Below are 19,857 nucleotides of genomic sequence, written 5' to 3' on the forward strand. Positions count from 1 at the left end.
CAGACTTAACTTACAAACAAACAAACAAAGCTACCCACCCAACTGTTCCCACTTATGTATTGCACTCTCTGTCCACTCTACCCTCGAAACGCGAGCACGCTTCCTTATTGTCTAGAAACCTTAACACGGATGTATTGTTATTGCACATATCCGGCCTAGTAGTGTAAATGCAGACGAGCCGATGCATCCTCCAGGGATGCTGGAAGGGATGGCAAGCCGTACAGATACGTTAACACTAGAATGTCCTTAAAACAAAACCTAAGCTAATATTGCTACGTTTTTTATTATTGCTGGAGACTTGCAAGTCTCGTATCACATTCGATGCTAATTGGGTACATTTTTGCTTGAAATTCGAGAAGAGGTCAACAAGCATAAGATAAAATATGAAAAAGGCTTTAAAAATTTAGTAAGAAAATGAAAACAAAATGCAAGTAAAATCAATAAATGATTTTCAGAAAAATAAGCAAAAACAAAAACAAAAAAAGAGAAGCAAAAATGTACGATTAGCAGAAGAACTCAACACTAGTTAAGCGCAACGAAAAATCACACTACCAAACACACACCCTTTCACTCTTTCTTACACGCACACACACACACTCGCACACATTCATCAACCACTCTCTTGAATAAATATGTTAACAAAATAATGCCTAGAACACTAACCGATTGCACAGTTGCCACTGATTGGTTTACTTAAAACAAGCTACTACTTACGATACTAACACAAATCCCTAACCCTAATACGGCTCAGATCCAGCGGACATACGCTTTAAAACCAACCCCCCCAACAAGATTGGTAGGGCAGTGGAAGCGAGACCGTCTCACGGATAAGCTCAATACTTGTGGAGGTACAATAACTCAATAATCTCGAACAGTGTGCGTCCCCGTCGGGAAGGAGTATCCCCGAGGTGTCGAATGTACAAGAGAAAGTGTCTTAAACTTAAAAGTCGACATTGCCTTTAGCTCTTACTTGCTAGAGTCGTGTTGTTATCTAATAGGAATGAGAAGGAGTATGAAACAGAAGGACAGAGTCAGCCATATTGCACAGAGGACCCTGCTCTCAGTGCACAGCGGCCGCCATTGCACGATCCGCGCCCTGTGCCACTGTTAGATGCGCAGGTTTCCTTATGTTCTTAAAGAACACCGAATGCGTCTCGACACTTTCCGCACCCGATTCGGAGATATCGTCCAGGTGCGAGTCAAGATCGTCCTCGTCCGAGATGCAGGAGGCATCATCACTACCATCGAACTTCTCATCATCGGACGAGTACACCCGTACACTGATCGCGTCGGAGGTGTTGAAGAACACACCGTTCGGTGGCATCTGATGTCTGCCGTGCGATGGACCCGGTTCCATCTCCCCTCTTGTGCTCATGGCCACCGTCCTTGCGATCGTAGTCAACGAGGAAGAGGGTGAGCTAGAGGAAGGTGGCGATGGAGGTGGTGGCGGGGGTTTGCTTTGGGGCTTCTCGATCACCTTGACCGCACTTCCCAGCTTCTTCGTGGGAATGGTTGCAGTTGGTGGTGGTGGAGGTGGTGGATTCGGTGGAGGAAGCGGTGGCGGTGGTGATCGTGGGCGAGCGATCGATTTGTCGTTCGATCTGGAACCGGCCCCAGAAGAACCACCGGTCGATGAGCCGCTCCGATTGGTGCCGGTTGCATCTGGTGTTCCTGCGACGCCTCTTTCGTTCGCTTCCTGCTGCTGTAGGGCACAGATTTCGTACTTGTTCTCCTCCAGGATCGTTCCATCGGGACTTGCACCAGCCGAACCGTCCGGTGACTGAGAGCTAAAGTTGAACCGCTCGTAGAGCTTCTTTTTGCCGTTCAGCTTTGATTCACTTGAATCGGCACTCATGTAGCCGCTGTCCTGCTCCTTTGTGCTCGATCGCGAGTTACTCCTCACGATCGTGATGTTTGGGCGCGAAGTCGATGGCTTTTCACCATCTTCTGGTGATGGTGCACCTTGCTGTCGCTTCCGGTGATGGTGATGATGATGGTGACGCAACATCTGCTGCTGCTGATAGTGTGATCCATACGCACCACTACCAGACGAGTCATCAATCAGTGAGGAAATGCCCTCATCCTTCTCGAGAATGTCGGACGAATCGGATGTCTTTTCCAGGTCCTGATCCCCTCCGGACTTCCCATTGAACTTTGCTGTCGCTATTCCGATAAACTTCTTCCAGGCATTCTTCAGATCCTTGGACTTTTTGACGCGGTCTCTCAGCCCCATTGCGATCTGCATCCCGTTGGAGGACTGGTTTAGCTCGACGCGGAACACCTTCGTGGTGGTGGGTGACGCCGATCCAGTGCTTCCAAGCGGCATCGGTGCACTGATGTCATAGATGGAGGGTTTCTCATCTTCACCGTCTTTCGGATTGATCGACGGGCTACTCCGATTGATCGGGAAGCTATAATTGGAGAGCGTTTTCGTGGATAGGACCTCGATCTTATCGATGTCCTCGATGAATTTTGCCTTGCTCATCACTTGCTGGTGTTGCTGCTGCTGCTGAGCCTGCCGTGTGCGCAGATCGTAGATCTTGCTGTCGACCTGCTGCAGGAAGTTCTTGCTGTTCATCTCCCCAAGCGTCATGTAGCTCTCCAGTATGCCACTCAGCTCCGACTCCGGTTGCTTCTCGTCGATTCGTGCGTACTCCGACTTTTCGCTAATGTACAGCGACTGATCGGTCGGGTTCTTGTGCACGTGACTGTACGGTGGAAGCTTGCCCGGGGAGTGACGGCTCTTACCCCCACTGCCACTACTATTGCTCGCCCCAGACGCCGTCCGATCGTTATCCGAAATGCCCGTCAACTGTGTGGAGTCACTCTCCGCCGTCAGGCTATTGATCGACTCGTAGTTTTCGCTGGCAGTGCAGAAGTTAGGCTTCGGTGCCGGACCAGTCGGTGGGTTCGATAGCTTTTCGCTGTTACTCCAGCAGCCCAGACTCTTTGGCGCACCGCCATAATCGTCCACTTTCTTCAGCTGCAGCCGCGGATGATCGTACAGAGCGGTTTGGCGCGGCCCAACTCCAACTCCACCACTCTCCGGTGGGATCAGATCCGGCGGTACCTGTTTCGGTGCCGGTATGATCGCTTCACCCACGTTCGTACGCTGGCGGCGCGAATGTCGCGTTTCGAGCGTCAGCAACTTCCCCGACTTTACGTCCAACTCGGCCAGATTGGTCAGCGAGCTTCGTACGGGCGCACCACCAGCCCCCGCGACGGCTTTTGGGTTCTTGGATTCGTAAATCTCACGCAAGCTGCCGAAGCTCGTCTCGTGCTTGAAAGACCCAGTGGACTTCAGCACAAAGTGACTGTTCAGATCGGCCGGCAAGGAGGTTAAGTTTGACGCTTCGACAACTCCTCCACTCCGACTCCGCTCACTCTCCCACACGTTGCTGCGATGCCGACTCACAGCCGCCGTCGACCCGTGCTTCTTCGGCTTGCGGTCGAGCGTGTCCGGCTCGAACTGGTCGCTGTCCGTCGCGGATAGGTCGCAATCGTCCGGACTGTGCTCCACCTCGATCGTGATGCTGCCCTGAAACGGCGTGTCGCACTTGATCTTCGGTATCTTTTTCTTCGCCCTGCCGTTCGCCGGCTGGCCCTCAACAACTGTCTGCGGAACGTCTTCATACTCATCGGACCGGATACTGACGGCTGCGCGTTCCGTCTTGATCGTGTCAGTATCCTTTCTAAAACCCTCCACCCGATCGTATATGGCATTGCGTATCTCGACCTCCTCCTCGAGCGGTAGCGCTGTGCTGAGGGAGGGCGACGGTTGCGACCCAAGATCGCTACTGTTCGTGGTGGAGGTGTGGAAGCTCATCGGCGTCTTGGAGGTGGCCCGCTCCAGGCTGTCCGTTTCGTAGTCCACGATCAGATAGTGGGGCGATTTGCGCGAGTAGATCGGCGAGTCGGGCTGGTACTTGCTGTACGAGTTCTTACCCGATCGGTTCCCGAGCGTGTTGCACTCCTGGTCCGAGTTTAGAAAGTCGTGAAAGAACTTCTCGTTCCGGTAGCGCTCGTGCCGATCGATGCTGCTGAACCGGCTGTCGGACGAGTCGAGGGCGTAGTCGAGCGACTCGAGCTGTGGGACGGGGAGCCGCTCGGCATGTCGCTCCGACCAGGAGCGGATTTTGCGCTGATCCATCGCCAGCGCTTCGTACACCATGTCCGGCATCTGGTTGATGTTGCGGAGCTTCATCGGTTTGACGTTCGCGTACTGATCCAGCACCTCCTGGCGACGCTTGCTGGTAGAGGCACCGGCCAGTGAAGGTGGTAGAGCTGGTGTCTGATGCACTCTTGCACCTCCATTCGCTGGCGGCTTCTTGCCGTGCGCATGGTGATGATGATGGTGGGCTGATTGTGTGTGCACCACCGGCAGCATCTTGTGCGGCATCACCGGTGATGCCTCAAACTGTGGATTGTTGTAGATCTCACTACCAGTAATGCTGTACAGATCGCGCTTATCGTACACCTTGTTGGTGTCCAGATTAGCGACTGAGTTGTTCGTGTTCTTGATGTACAGCTGTTGATTGCTTTGCCGGCTCTCCTCGTAGATGAAGCTGCTGTTCTTCATCAGCGCACCGGCACCGTCCTGCATGCTGAACTTGCTCATTTTGCTCACCAGATCCGACTTCAGACTGTGCGACACAATTTTCGGTGCTGAGCTAGTGTCTGAGCGGACCGATTTGCTTGCAGAGGGAATGCGAACCACCGCCGATCGTTCCTTCACACTATTGGCCACGATCGTTTCGTTGTCCGACGTTGACGAACTGTCGCTGTGTAAACTCCCCGTTTTGGATGGGCGATGACCCTTCGGGTGCTTCTTGATGTCTGGTCGAATCGGCAACGAATCATTGGCGGGCGTACGATCATCCAGTGACTTGAGTGACTCCAGCTCCCCTACAAACCCTCCATTTGCAATCCCACCCACATCGGGCTTCGGTGTTGGCGTTGCTCCATCCACCTCCGACCCACTACCACCTGCATTGGCGAGCAGGCTCGCCTTGCTGTCGTAAAGGTCCGCCTCGGCAATACCATCCCCATGGTTGGAGGACACATCCTCCAGCCACTTGCGGATGCTGTTCTGCTTGTCGCCACAGTTCTTACAGTTGCTCGACGGTACCATCACGGGGTCGGCAGCGGCCGCCACCTTCTTCTCGCACCCGGGACACCCCGAGCAGGCACTCTTGCGTGAGCTGTCCTTGCGCGAGCTGATCAAACTGCTTCGCCGGCTGGCCGGGGCCGTCTGGACCGCGGCATACGTTTCCGACCCGGCCGACTGCTGCATCTCCTCCGGTATGATGTTCAGCGAGGGCTGAAACCGTTTCGCCGACATCTTGTACTTGGCGATCGTGATCACCTCGCGGATCTTATTCAGAAACTCGATAGCTGCCGGTGGAGGTGACTGGGAGTGGAATGAAAAAATGATGTACATTTCATCAGATTTAACGAACTCATTAAGCAATTACAGTGCAACTACTTACAACTAGAAGATGTGGTTCGAAGTAGGCCGGATTGAAGTACAGCTTCCGGCGCATCGTACCGTTCACGATAGACTTCATGCTTTCGAGCTTTTCTTCGTTGTTCAGCTCTTCGACAATGGATACATTTTCCTCGGGTAGACACTCCGTATCCTGGCCACCGGCGTTCAACGGATCCTGCTGGTGTTGCTGGTGCTGCTGCTGAAGGTGATGGTGATGATGAAGTAGCAGAGCGGACTGCTGGGACAGCTGCTGCTGCTGCTGCTGCTGAAGGCGAAGTTCGCCATCCATTTCGGTACGCCCTGAGAAGTTTTTTGGCTGATGTTTGCCGGTTTGCATCTGAAACGGAAGGTTTACTTCATTCCTATGCACTCTACGACATCCCTTACCACTGTAACCTACCTGCTTCTCAACGTCGGTCGTTATATCATCCTCAAACTCCGACACCGAATTGGAATTGTCACTGATGAAGCCCGAATTGTCGCTCAGGTTCGGGAAGTGTTTCAGCAGCGGGTTGTTCTTCACAATGCCCATCTCCTCTGCGTGCAGACCAACGTTCGCGAGGCCCCGGTGCGGTCCAACCGCTGGCCCTCCGCCCTGTCGCTGGCTACCGCCGAGCGCGGTACGCCCAATAAAGCTGGCCCGTGCCTGTCCACCGAACGGGCTGACGGCAGCCGCGCCCATACCGACCCCGAACGTGACCTGATCGTTCTGCTGGTAGGTGGAGTAGTCATTCTTCAGCCCGCTGCCATCATCGTTCGTGCCCGATCGGGTCTTTCGCTTCTTCATGTGGATGTAGAGAAACACTGACGCGATGTAGATTAGCCCCAGACACAGACTGCAGACCGCGATCACGATGTACTCCTTAGTGGAGAGTCCGGACTGTTGCTCGATGTGTGTCTCGGATGCGAACGATACCTCCGTAACGTCTGTAAAGGTAGATGAGATGGAAGAAAATGGTTATACACGCAAGGAGCCGAACAAAAACTGGATAAACTGATAATGATTAAAACTGTTATACAAGTACTATGTAACTGTTATACGCCTCTTTTTTGTCTTTCTGTGTTGTACACTCGAGCATACAGCAACAAACAGCAAAACTGGAACTGTTATACAGTATGTATAAATCTGTTATACAAGTCTATTTGGTCGATTTTGTATGTATTTTCTGTTAGAAACTATAGGTAAAGATTGTTTTACTGACTTTACACTGTTTAATGAGCCATTTTCGTTATTTTTTAGATTTTAATTGATTTCTCTGTTACAAAATCCGGTATCATCCATCGGCCCAACCAATTCTCTTACCATTAAAGGGGAAAAGTCACTTGATTTAAATTCCCATCAAATCACAATGCTCACTCAACCAGCACCTTATGTCACCATTGAGTCGAGCGAGCTTATCACAGAAAGCCCATAAAATGATACATTCCATCGCCTCCGAAAAGCCACACCAACTCCCAAAATTGTTTTCCACTCATTAAATCCTAATCATCCTCGGTAGTGTACGGCCCGGAAGCAAACTCATTAAAAAGCCCTTTCCTAGCACCCTCGAAAAAGTGCACCGGAAGTGTGATTGAGTTGAAAGCCTCAATGGTTACGCACTGAATAGTCGCTCCATCGGCAAACATTCCGTCACACCGATTTTCACTCGATGCATTACGGATAAGCGTTTACATTATGAGCGCTGCAGCCCGCCCCAAAACAGTGCTGAAGTGTTGATAAATTGTGCTTCATTGGTGTCCGACGATCGGTTCAGAGAAGAAAAGTCCACTCTACTTCTTGCTCTACAACGGGTAGTCAACGCATTGCATCACCGGTTGGCCGACAATAGGTGCGCATTGCAGACCACGTGCAGACCACCATCGATTATTTCACTACACCGCTGCTGCTGATAACGTTATCGTCGTGTGCTGCTGGCGGGCTGTCTGCTGTGGAAAAAGTGAAAGCTTTCAGCGAAACTGCCCACCCGGGGGTTGAGTAATAATATTCATAATTGTGTGATAATACTCGAACTCGACTGCCAGCAGCTCCGGAGAGTGTATGCGTTTTCCATCCGGTCCATGGGTGCAAGTGAAAAACAGCTTTTCACCCCTCCCAGATGCGAGAAGGTGTCTGCGCGGTGTCGCCTTGGGAAACATCCCTTTCTATTGCGATTGTAGCGTTGACTACAACGCCGTAGCCCTAAGCTACCCGATGTCAAATGACAGTAAAATGGCAGTGCGGACAGTGTTTAAAATCAACCTGAAAAACTCGACTGACATGAGATGGGTCGGACTGGGACCTGGGAGACCAATTTAAAGGTGCGTGATTTACGATCGCGAATCGGTACCGGTACTCATCACACCCTACCAGCTGGTGGTGATAATGTCTAACACAGCATGAACGTTGTGGAAGGAAGGAAGCGCAACAGTTGAGTGGCGGTGTCGTTCACACAATTAGCATAAGCTGTGATTTACAAGCGGGCAACCTCTCGTTGGCAGTGCAGGCTTCTTCGAGTACGGTCGGGAGTGTTCCCGCCTGCCGCTCAGGAACGGGCGGCATCGTTACCGGGCTTGAATTATGACATTGGCGCGACCCCTTCGCTTCACCTCACGTGTATCGTTTTCTATGCTCTCAGGTCAGCAAGTTTACAGCAGCCAGTAAAACCGTAAAGAAAATACACGCTATGACACACCTGACGAACGTTAGTTTCATTTTCATTTCATTTTCCCCCTCGGGTTGCTCCAAATGAAAGTGAAATTTCTTCACCAGCAACCAGTGAAAGCAGGTGAAGCGGGCTCGCATTTGGAAATAAGCTTTTTCTCTCCATTGCACCCCGTGCAAAGAAGCTGAGGTGGGGGATGGTTATTTTTGTTTTGTTTGTTTGGTCATCGCTGTTTTCAAAGGTGGCCACCTTTTCCACCCACCAAGAGCCGCCGGTGTGTGGAAGTGGAGGATACAATATGCAAAACAATTACAAAAAGGAGGAGGAAACAATCAGACAAAATTTCTGCGCAGGTGGAAATGAGAAGTGGAAATGCATGATTGCATCATGGTGGAGGAGCAGTAGCGCAACAGTAAGCTTTTTGGAGGCATCATCTTCCGTTTTGTAATTGGTTGCTGCTGCTGTTTCCGGTGTGGCACAATATTATGCAAGATTGGTACACACGCGTACGCAGGCTCTTCTCAATGAAGTAAATGCTTCGCAGAGATAAGATTTTTGTGACTTTCATATATTCATCGATCCAGAGAAGAATTGAACGTTAGACCTGTGGTTTGCAAGTCTAATCGCTTGGCATGACACTATGGGGCACTTCGAGATGTTGCCTGTTAATAGCGATAGAGATAGTGTGTCAATGCTGTTTAGTAAAATATGTTGCTTGTCCTTTTTTATAGTATGAACTGAATAGTTATTCAAATACAGCAAATTTAGATAGTTTTCTATATTATAAATTTTAATTTTCTTCAGTTTTCGTTTCAGTAAAATTACTTTCCTGCCACTGAACGCAATCATAAGCGCTCAATATCCATTCAACCCAAAACAGCTCGAGCTTCCAATGTGCAAAAAAAAGCGCCCAACCCAGCGGTATCTTAGTCCGCCCCATTATAACCTCATTTCCCGGCCCTAATAGCTAAAAATCGCTGCTTTACGGCCCTATTCAGCTAAACGATTCCCCGACGTTCGCAATCCCCATCGAAAGAAAAAAAAAACGGAAATAGTTATGAAATCGCCTCAAATCAACGCAACGGGGTTGATACGGGGTTGTCAAATTTGCACATCACTAAAACCCTAAGCATCCTCCCCTCGAAAACAACAACAATCCCAGCAGTCTCATAAACGGGCGGAAAACAGTGTTTAGCTTCGGTGTTTTCGCCCACTTACAAGCGAAAAACACAAGCTCGTATTACCCGACCCGAGAACAACTTCGAACGAAACAAACAACAACAGCTTGCTTCCCAAGCGATCGTTACGTAATGGACGCGCGCCGTTGGGTTCTTGCCGTTTTGCGGTAATAATATTCCAATTCCGTTTTCGTCAATAAACAAATAAATGTTGGGGCAGTATAAATAAGAAAAGGCCTGATATAAAATGGGCTTAAAATCAAGGCCATAAAGATAGCGTGCGTGGCCTCCAAGGCAGATCGGGCGTACCAGGGAAGCCTAAGAAGAGTTCAGTCCGATTTGTTCGGTTGGTAGTGGTTTCAAATTTGTACCAAGACACGCCGGAAAAAAATGCAAATGCAGCTTTATGCTCCCGCATTGTGCTCCACATTAGACCGGTTGCATCACTCGAATCGAAGGAACATTGTAGGAAATGGACGCTTTCTTTCACTGCCCCTGCTAGCAGCGGGTTGGGCCTGAATGTTGCTCATCAAATATTATTAATTAAGACACAACCGGATTCATGGTTGGCCGTTACATCGATTTCTACCCATTTTAAAGCTGCTGCAGACGCTTAACTGGGAAGAACCTCGCGAACGTGAACGTGAAGCTACCAGACCAGACTGTTGACTTACGCATAATTGGCCGTTATCTGCTGGAGGCTGCCAGCACACCGTCTGATGGTGGACGAATTTACAACACTTTCAACACAACCAGCCCATCAATGTTGGGATCGGGTGGAATGGTCGTAAACAATTCCAGACCTGTGTCTGTTCGCCTCCCTCCTTTCATCTGGCCCTTTATCGCTTGTACGGTGTGTTCTAAAATGTACCCTCCTGTTTGATCTAAATTCTCGATAAAGCCCGCAGTGATGCGAAGGAATTTATAACACCTCAACGCTGAGCAGCCCGCTGAGCAGCCCGAATCCGCTCGAACCAGTTCAATACATAAAAACATTTACGACCCGGCGTGATGTAGCGCGTCCTAATGACCGATCACCATAGACCACTGGAATAGCGAGCTAAGGCTACGGTGGAACCCATGTCTGCACCAATCGGATCGGAACGTTGAACGTTGTAATAGGCTTTAAGACAGTAAGACTCCTTGTTTAGCTAAACCATGGGCGCAAGAGAGCAAGAGACGAAAATCCTTACAGCTTGCCCTGTACAAGCTTTACTTCACGCCCCAAGTAAAAGCACTATTTTACACCATTTCGAATGGGAATAAAACAATCTCCCGAGGGATGCAAAAGGTGGCAGAGGAAGAAATTCCTTCTCCCTGATGAGCGGTTGCAAATCGATACCATAAATTAATAGCGAAATTTATTGCACTCAATCTAAGGCACGGAGGCACGGGGCTGCACTTACTGCATGCGTGCGAGAGACAGCAAGAGGCACAACCATCTAATTGGCATTCGATGCGATTGAGTGCTCAATAAATGTCCCGAAGGTTGCAGTTTGTCAGCTCTCCGGCAATCTTGCGCCGCTGAAACGATCGTTTACTTAGCAATCGGCTTTATGATCGATGTTTTTTTATGCGTGATGAAATGGGATACCTTTTTAGCGTGTTTTTTATTGTTTGATGTTTAGATGTAATATCAGCTTGAGTGCAATTAAAACTGATCGAAAGGGATCGTATTTGATCGTAAGACCCTTTTTTTTACGAGGGCTTCATCACGGAGCTTATGAATTAATCAGTACAAATGCATTAAGACGTTTTTGCTCCAATTGTTCCCCATTACTTTGTGTTCTGTTCATTCACAAAAGCAATCAACTTGAGGCATTCAACAGCACTGTTTGTACTGACAGCTTCTGTCCAGCAAAACACACCAATTTAGCGCCTCATTGCTTCCCGAATTGGAATTTCTCCGCACAAAGTGACGGCGGCGGCGGCGCTTCCATTTAACCGTAACCAATTTTTTACGCACACGTCATGTGAAGCCAGTCGGTAAGAATGGTGGCAAAACGAATTGACCCGTCGCTTGAGTAAGACGTCTCATAAAGTCACCCCTAATGGGCACAATAAAGCTGACAAATCACCTTCTCTCGCGCGGTGTGGCCAGGGGTTCGTCGCTTGCTCGCTTGCAGCCAAGTCAGTTCCCGGGAAGGAAACACGTCACCTTTCCACGAACCAGAAAACACCCCAAGAATGCGGCGTCGTGACAGTGTCGCACTTTATTGGCCACAAACGTTCTGACAATTGCCTTTCGCCCCGGTTCCCCTGCCACCCTTTTTCCAGAAGCGTTTTGTATGGCTGTGTAAATGATCTGCCACATATTCGTTCGTGAGAGTAATTGCTTGCACGGTTGAAATATGAAACCACGTAGGACGGGGTAATAGGACGAAGGGAAAGACATTATTGAACTGAAGGTATAAGAAATGGAAACGAGCGAACAGTGCGAGACCATTCATAATTTATGGCCGGACTGTAGTGTCCACCGCACTAAAACCGTATGAATGAAATTCCTTTCCTGGTCTGGTACTTTAATTTCGATCGACCGATTTTGATCGCTTTTAGCGGCTTCGTACGTCACCGGCGAACCTCACTTTCGCGAAACATTACCGAAATCCGGCAAAATAAAAAAATGGGGAAGATGTTTTTCAAGAAAAAATCAAATGTAAGTGAAATCGGGAGTTTTTTTTTACTTCATTTGAACAGTCAAACTTCCCTTTCGCAGCAAACGCGGCAGCAGTACACACGTGCCGGTGTACGTGGTCGTTTGATTTCTAAACGATCGTCATCATTACCGCCTCCGCAAGGAATTGGGGCCTCAACCTCAATCGAAAAAACCCCGTTTCCCCCGACCATCTGTTGATCGAGATTGAAAGGAAAGGTAAAAACGGTATGTTAAAATCACGTACGCATATTATTAGTATATAAAGCAGGCTCTCCCTCCTTCCGCGCGCCGCTTAAATCGGCGCTCGAAACCGGAACGGACGCTAAAGTTCAGTTCTTCCTAATTTAGCGACCACATAATTACCATCCACCAGAGAGATAGAGAGAGCGAGAGAGAGACCTGCGCGTTTCTCCTGCGCTAATTGGGGTCTTCGATTTTTTCGCTTTCAATTGCCCCGTTGCGTCCTTTCGGAGCATCTTCCAAGTGCAAGTTGCTTACGATCGAACCACAAACCCCGCAACCGAGTGTGTAATGGGAGGCTGTTGGCGAGATGTGTGGACCACAAGCCACAGTCACAGCCTGCGTACCACACGGCCCTTTTGGGTGCTCATGTGCGGGAGGATATTTGCATACAATGTTATTATTACTGTGTTTTTGCTTTCAACCGAAGAGCAACAGATGGTTTTTCTTCATTTCACGTCTTTTCGTCTTTCCATCTACCTCCACTCCCCCTTTTCTGTGGCAAACTGGGCAAACAAGCAGAGAGGGTCTCTGCCGTCCCAAGCGCAAAGCAAATATATCAATTACATGATTCAGTGAGCATATTCGCGCGGTCTTTGAGGGTGGCCTGACTGCTTGCCTGCCCAACGCCGCGAGGGTGGCGCACGATCACACTAAGCCGTCCGATGAACCTTTATGAATGATTATTATGTGTTTGTGGCTGCGTGTGTGTGTGTGTGTGTTTGTGTGAAGTTGGTGTGGTTTCACTGGTGTTTAGTGTTTACACCATCATTTGGCTTCATCGTTTTCCCATCGCAGCAGGAAGTGATTATAGTGCTTCTGTTGAAGTGGTTGTTTTTAAGTAATAACGTAAACAATGCGAAACAAGCAACAAATCGTCACTGGTTCGATTGTATTTAGTGGATTTAGAAATGATATTTCCATACATCAAAGTAAGACAAATGCAAATTAAAACATCTAAATTAAACTATATTGAGTAAAGAATAAGTCTAAATTAACGTATTGTTTTTATATTATTATTGAAATGTGCTTTAAGCATGAAAAGCATTACGATAAAAATGATAAATATTATTTATAGCAAAATAAGAGAGTATAGTAAATGAAGTGTTAAAAGCAAAGCTAAACACTTTCTTCTCAAGAGGCATCCCATTATAAACACAAAACAACAAATCGTTTACTAAACAGCAGCGTGCATCGCTTGATCTAAATAAATTACCAATAAACAAGTTCTGTGATGTGATGCTTCTGCAGAAGTAGAGCAGTAAACAAAACAGAAAAGACCGTAGAAAGCACATTTGCATAAAAGCCGTAAAAGCAAAAAAAGAGATAAAATAAATTCACCAAACACCTCTCGTGTGCAATGAAAGTAAATCATAACCTGAAAACAAACAACAAAAACACACACAAAGCAAAATCTTCTTGGTGAGCAAGGAGGAAAAGAAAAAAAACACAAAAAACGGTCTCAAAATTGAGAACGAAACCAAACAAGCCGCAAAACCAAGTATAAGCATAACAAAAGAGCTACAAAACACTTACTGGTGACGTATTTGATCGGTGTCCCAACGACGCGGAAAGCGATGCACGGTGTGAAGATGTTTTGATTCGGCATCTGCATGTCATCTGCAAGGTGGTGGAGAAGATGGTAAAGCAAATGAGTTGAAAATGGAGAGGTAAAATAAAAGCATGTAGAATGTTGGTAAGCAAGGGGTCGCTTCGAAATTAGAGCCACAGCAAATGCAACTGAGGAGTGAGCACAGGAAAAGGGGAGAGGGTTGTGTTGAATTTATTACTACAACACCCGCAGCCGACACGCGGTGCCCGCTCGGTACGCGTTGGTGTTTTATTAATTGTGTTGCCGGAGACCGTGCGCGATGCGATCGTATCGATCTACGAGTGCTTTCTTGATTGGTGAGCTACGGAAGGGGTTCGTCGCTTGCAGGTCGGCCGTTTTGCTCGTTGCAGCTTTCTCAACCGAGAATGGAGTAATAAAACCAATCTGATGATGCACCATTCTGTTGGGGGCTGCTGTTGGTGTTGGGGCTGCATCTACTGCACAATCAAATGCAATTGATTCATGTGCACAGAGCGTTGTGTGTATTCAAGAAGGTCGCTGCACAGTCTTTCTCTTTGCACGGTGGCACACAAACGCACACACACGAGGGGGTAAGATTTTTGGTCAACGATACAGAACGTATAAATAATAATTTTCTTCATCACCGTAATAAATTTTGCTAATTTTGTGTGAAGCTCTACTTCCCGGCTACCCGCAGTTTTGATGGAGGCGGAAACGGTGTAAATTGAAATTAAGACGAAAGATAACGAACGGTGCAAGATGCAACAGCACAGGAGTATGTGCACGATGAGGCTACTGCATTGGGCGAGTATTCAGCGTGATCACGACGCTTTTTTTTACTGTTTAGCAACGTATGAAACGGGAAATTGGACAGTTGATTATTGCGAATAATAAATCATAGATCGCAATTCAGAAAAAAAACTGCCTAGACCTAGCATATTAAACATAAAACACACAGCAAAAACTGTGAAAGAAATGGAGACCTACAAGGGCGATAATAAATAGAGCAAAATTAATATCACCCCCAACGAGTCCCAGGGATCGCGTTTCGCATTATTAGTGGCGTACCTTCGGCGTGCATGTTACCGTGATTAGGCCTCGAGGAAGGGCACCTAGGATGCTGAGATTGGAGGAACGGAAAGGAGGAAACAAACACACACACACCAAAAAAAAACGATGCCATTAACCAGTCGAAACAGATTGCACATCGCCGATGGGCGGCCGCCTACGAAATCAACGAGAACATATGACGGCAGTACATTTGCATTCCGCCATTCCGTGTTGCGCACGCGCGGTCGGATGCGCTTCAGCTTTGACGCTTCCTCGGACATGCCGCGCTAACGGAATGGTACGGCAATGGTCTTCCTTCATCATTCTAACTATCGCTGGCGGCGGCAAGAAGTAAGACTTAGTAGCAAAACTGGCCATACCTGCAGCCCTTGTGGCGGTGAGGCGCTGTGAAGGAACGACCAAGGGAAATATAGGGGGAGCTCGTAAATAACTTACACCACTGATTACAAAATATCAACGGTGTCATCCGTTTTTATCGCACCATTTGTTTGCAAGTGTAACGGACCGGAGGGTTTGCAGCCCGAAGCGTTGCAGGAAAGCGAATATTATATGGCACGCTTAAGTGTGTAGGATTTCTATGATGAAAAGGGGTATTGGGTTTGGTGCCGCAAGGGTGGTTAGGCCTGGGTGGTGAATCGGTGTGATGAATTTATGTTTGAATTGCTATTGATAGAGGTAAGGTAAGTGCTTCGGGGATGAGCGATCGCTTGCGGAGGATCGTTTTATTGTAGTTAATGTGTGCAATGTATTAGAATGTATTTAATTGAATGAGCTATTCATTGCTAGCTCGTTTAAGTTAAGCGAAGAATCTCATATATTACGAGCATTAATTTATTGTATTTGAAATTAAAAGAAGGATGAGAAATCAAATGTATTGTCATTATAATGAATCGTGTTCTCTTAACATCCTTTAGGCCATAATTTTGGTCCGAATTCTGAAGAAAATCTCTGAATTAAGTTTGAAGATACTCTGAACAATATCCGACAAGATATCGGTAGAATAATGCCTGGATATTGTTTGGAAGTCATTGGGTCAATGCCCATCATTAGATCTACAAGGTCCTGTAGTCTTAATAGAATCTACTATTAGACATACAATGTGATGCATCTTTAGGGCAGTATCTTTTATAACTATTATTGAAAATGTTAGACAATACCAGCAATATGATGCCAAGAAATGCCCAAAAGAGCAAGGTAGGAGTACATCCTAACAAGAACTCACGAAGAATTAATTTCACAATGTTCCTAAATTCGAAACATCAACCGGGAATATCTTTATCTCCTGGTCTACATCATTTGGAAACAAGATTCCCTGTACACTGGTAATGCAATGGAATTACAAAGACGAAAATCGACTGCTGCAAATCGCAAATTGATTGATCAATGATTTATATTCCCCTATTCTTCATTATTCATACCCATGTCGGTAGAGCCATCACTCATTGGTGCCAAATGATGTATTCAGCCGCGCCACTCGGCAGGTTCGTTCTAGCACTTCCGGCGACTTCTCCTGCATTCAAAGTGGTCATGGGGAGAGGGCGCGCGCTCGCGATGGGTGAAATATTGTACCCAGCGGGGCAATCATATGCGGCAGCTGATGTTTATCTAGCGTCCGGTTACCTTCTGGCCCTATGCGATGCGTTGAACTCTGGTGATCTAGCGGGCAGCGGGCATCACGCATGCGCTCCGCAAGCGTACAGTAAGCTCCAACAATCTGTTCTGAACAATTACCATCACCAGAGGGTACTGCTAAGGTAGTTGAAAAAAAACAACCCGGTTGCTCCAAAATCGGGCCACATGAAAATGGTCAAAATGGGATTCAAATTATTCCTCAACTAGATTGCTTTTGAACTTATCCACACATGAAAAAAGCGGGCAGGCGGTTCTTATCGATTTGGCGCAATCAGGTTGGAAGGCCTCGAACAATCAACACCGCTTGATGTCGGCAGCACCGGCAGGAATAAGGAACGGGAGATAGAAAAAAAACCTGTACACAAATATAAATTACCCCAAGTATGGCACGTGTGGAGCGTGACCCCCCGAAGTACACCAAAAGTCCACCGCAACGGCGGACAAGAAACTGAACGAGAAATAAATAAATAGAGGACGCGATAAGCGTCCAAACAAGTCTCATCAAAACGCCACAAAAGCCCCAAGAGGAGGAGGGCTAGGTGTGTAACCCATTTACAGAGAATATACACAGAGAGTGAGAGAGACTGGGTAGTGGCATGCGCGGCAAAACAAATTCCACACTCCGCTGAAAGCCAACTAAATCTAATGAATTTATGGAGCCAAAATAGCCGAGCACTTTGACCAAAATAATAGCTCCCTTGGGGAGGAACAGCATGGTGAAAGGGGCCGTACAACACGAAAGGTAAAACAGGTGCTCCCTTCTGTTGCTTCCCTTTCTGCTGCTGCTGCCGCTGCTCCGACACTGCTCCGAGGTGATTCATCATAAATTTATCGCGCTTTCCGCACCGTGCGCCTTGGCGGGTTGGCGGGTTCATTGTCTAAGATTAAGATTTGACATGAGCTCGGGCTTGAGTGCGCGCGCGCGCACCCTCACCGAGGGAACAACCGACCCCAGTATTGTACAAGTATTGTCCGAAAGACGCGAGCGCGAGGGGTGAACAAAAGTAGGGAACGTCCCTCTGGCTTTGCACCTCCTGGTCGTTTTTCTTCTGTATTCCTTTTTGTCCACAAGTAAGTGGAAAATCACAAGCGGTTCTAATTATTCCCTCCGCACCTCCGGGCGCTCATGCTCAGGCGAGCGTGCGATATTGTAACACCGAAGGGCTTTTGCAGACGCACCCGGGGCAGACCGGCGCGATGGCTCGAGAGCGCCAGCCCGGAACGGCAACTAGCGACCGTGGTGGAATTGGAAATTGTAGAATTAATAAAAAGAACGGTTGCACTGCTTTGGCTAGGGCAGAACAGTATCTCCGGCTAGCGCCTTCAGGTGCTGTGCTGGGTGGTAGGTAAACTTATGCCTATACTAGCGTACCTTGATGAAGGGCGGCTCGGCTTTCCTCCAGCAGTAGGCGTGGTGTCATGTCGCGGCACATCAGATGCACCAGCACTAGCCGGCCCTGCATGCGCTGCCGTAGCTCCGGCTCACCAAGCCACTGCAGATAGATGCGCCCCTCGTCACGAAACAGCCGAAACGGGACGTCCGTGTCGATCGGGTTGCGCAGCTCCGCCCAGCCGTTGGTGGTGAGGTACTGGGCGGCTGATACTGCACACATCGGCATCTTGACACCTGTGGAAAGAGTTGGAAGGAAATGTGGAGAGTGATTAGTGTGTGTGTGACAAACTAGTGACAAGTGAGGAGAAAAATGATAGTTTGACAAAAAAACTGATTGGATGAGTACACACAGGAACTTGATGATTAAGAGTAGCAAAGAAAGCATAATAAAACATTCATACAATGGTACAATACAATAAAAACAAGTTTATAAAAATGATACAATTAAAGCAAGAAATAAATAAAAATAAAAAAAGAAAAGAAACACAAAACGAAACACGAAAAAGAACAAAATCAGATAACGTGAATGGATCAACTAAATTGAACAGAATGATAATTGAAAAAATCGCATAAAATATATTTTTTCCTTTAAATCAGCTTTGTTCACTAAAAGAAGAGGGATCATTTTTATTTGTATTTTTAAATCGTAATGAAGCTTTTGCTTACTAATGTTTTTAAAAACAGTTTTGTATGTTTTAAATGTTTTTGTTAAGCCTGTGTCCTTTTTTCGTTGTTTAATTTGCTTTTCACCATGTTTTTGTTAAAAAGTTGTGTGTTTCTCTTGTGTTTTCTTACAAAATTACATTTCAATTAATCACATTTTCACCTCTTTTACTTTCTCAAAATTACTTTAATTTAAGTAGGATCTCAATGCTATGTTGGTGCAAATTTACCAATAATTGAAATAAAGTTTTGCTTTTACCCGCTTTTATCGCTGACCAATAAATATGCAAATTCTCGGTGCTTTATTGAGACATAAATTTCCGTTTCCAACAGCACCTAATTGAAAACTTGCAAGAAGCAGCTTGAACCATAAAGTGCAACAGCACCATCACTCCTTCATCGCAACAGTCGTTTAGTTCCTGGTGCACTTCATCCCCAACGAACCACAGGGAAGTGAATTGAACTCGAACAACAACAACAAAAAAGGCAAACTTAAACACATTAAATATCGTTATTCGGCAGCCGCAAAGAAGGTAGAACAAAACTGGCCACCAAATGTAATAGTGCGATAAAAAGAGTATATCGTGCCGGAGCACTTTCCAAAATAATGCCATACGACACGGCACCAGCCAGATCGGTGTGAAAATCGGCAATATCGAGCAAAAGCTGGCTGCACGTTTTATTTGGTAAACCCCTTTTAGAAAGTGCAGTTTATACCTGGATGGCTTGAAAGAAACGCCCCGCACTAGTTTGTGTGGCTTTCGATTATGTTTTGCACCAATTTCAGTAAAATGTGTATTTTAATTTTCTACTGCTCGTTGTCTCTGTTTTGTTTTCTCGCTTGGCAATGGAATGCACTGTGTGTCCCTGTTCGTTTCTGGTGTGCGTCGTAAAACCGTCTGGCAAACATGGGCCCGGGTTGTCGCATCGGTACAGCTTACGTTCATTATCGATTTTATGAGTTCTGCAATTTATGGAGCAGCCAAGAAGCGCGCAGGGATAAGAAGCGCTAAGTAAAACCGTCCCCAAAAATACCCCAGTTCAGGTTCACGGTGTTAAGTGAAGTAATTTAGGGACCCGAGCCAGTGTCCTTAAACCTGATCATCATGAACGTCCATGGATGATGTTTTGATGGGTGTTCATTGGGGGAGCAACACCAACGCACCGGCAGCCAGTGCGGAAAGTTTGTAAACAACCTTCACTTTGGTGTTCCGTTAGGTTCCGTTTTTTTGTGACGCCGAAATGTATCCCAAAAGACGGCTCAAACCCAATCCAAGGATCTTGAAGGTTCAATAGATTCAACGTGTTTTCTTTCCCCATT

General features: G+C 47.2%; 1 protein-coding gene across 2 annotated transcripts in view; it reads right to left on the minus strand.

The window, feature by feature from the left end:
• Positions 1–586: 586 nt before the first annotated feature.
• LOC3290304 (uncharacterized) overlaps positions 587–19,857 on the minus strand; it is a 75,676-nt gene continuing 56,405 nt past the window's right edge. For both annotated transcript variants that reach the window (XM_061644183.1, XM_061644182.1), the window contains exons 7-11: positions 17,853–18,107; positions 13,741–13,824; positions 5,889–6,415; positions 5,490–5,825; positions 587–5,410 (exon numbers count right to left, since the gene is read on the minus strand). In XM_061644183.1, the coding sequence (XP_061500167.1) occupies positions 1,061–5,410; positions 5,490–5,825; positions 5,889–6,415; positions 13,741–13,824; positions 17,853–18,107 (5,552 nt within the window). In that variant the 3' untranslated portion in view covers positions 587–1,060. The remainder of the gene's footprint in view (positions 5,411–5,489; positions 5,826–5,888; positions 6,416–13,740; positions 13,825–17,852; positions 18,108–19,857) is intronic.

This window comes from Anopheles gambiae, chromosome 2, assembly GCF_943734735.2.
Source record: "Anopheles gambiae chromosome 2, idAnoGambNW_F1_1, whole genome shotgun sequence".
Classification (NCBI taxonomy): Eukaryota; Metazoa; Arthropoda; class Insecta; order Diptera; family Culicidae; genus Anopheles; species Anopheles gambiae.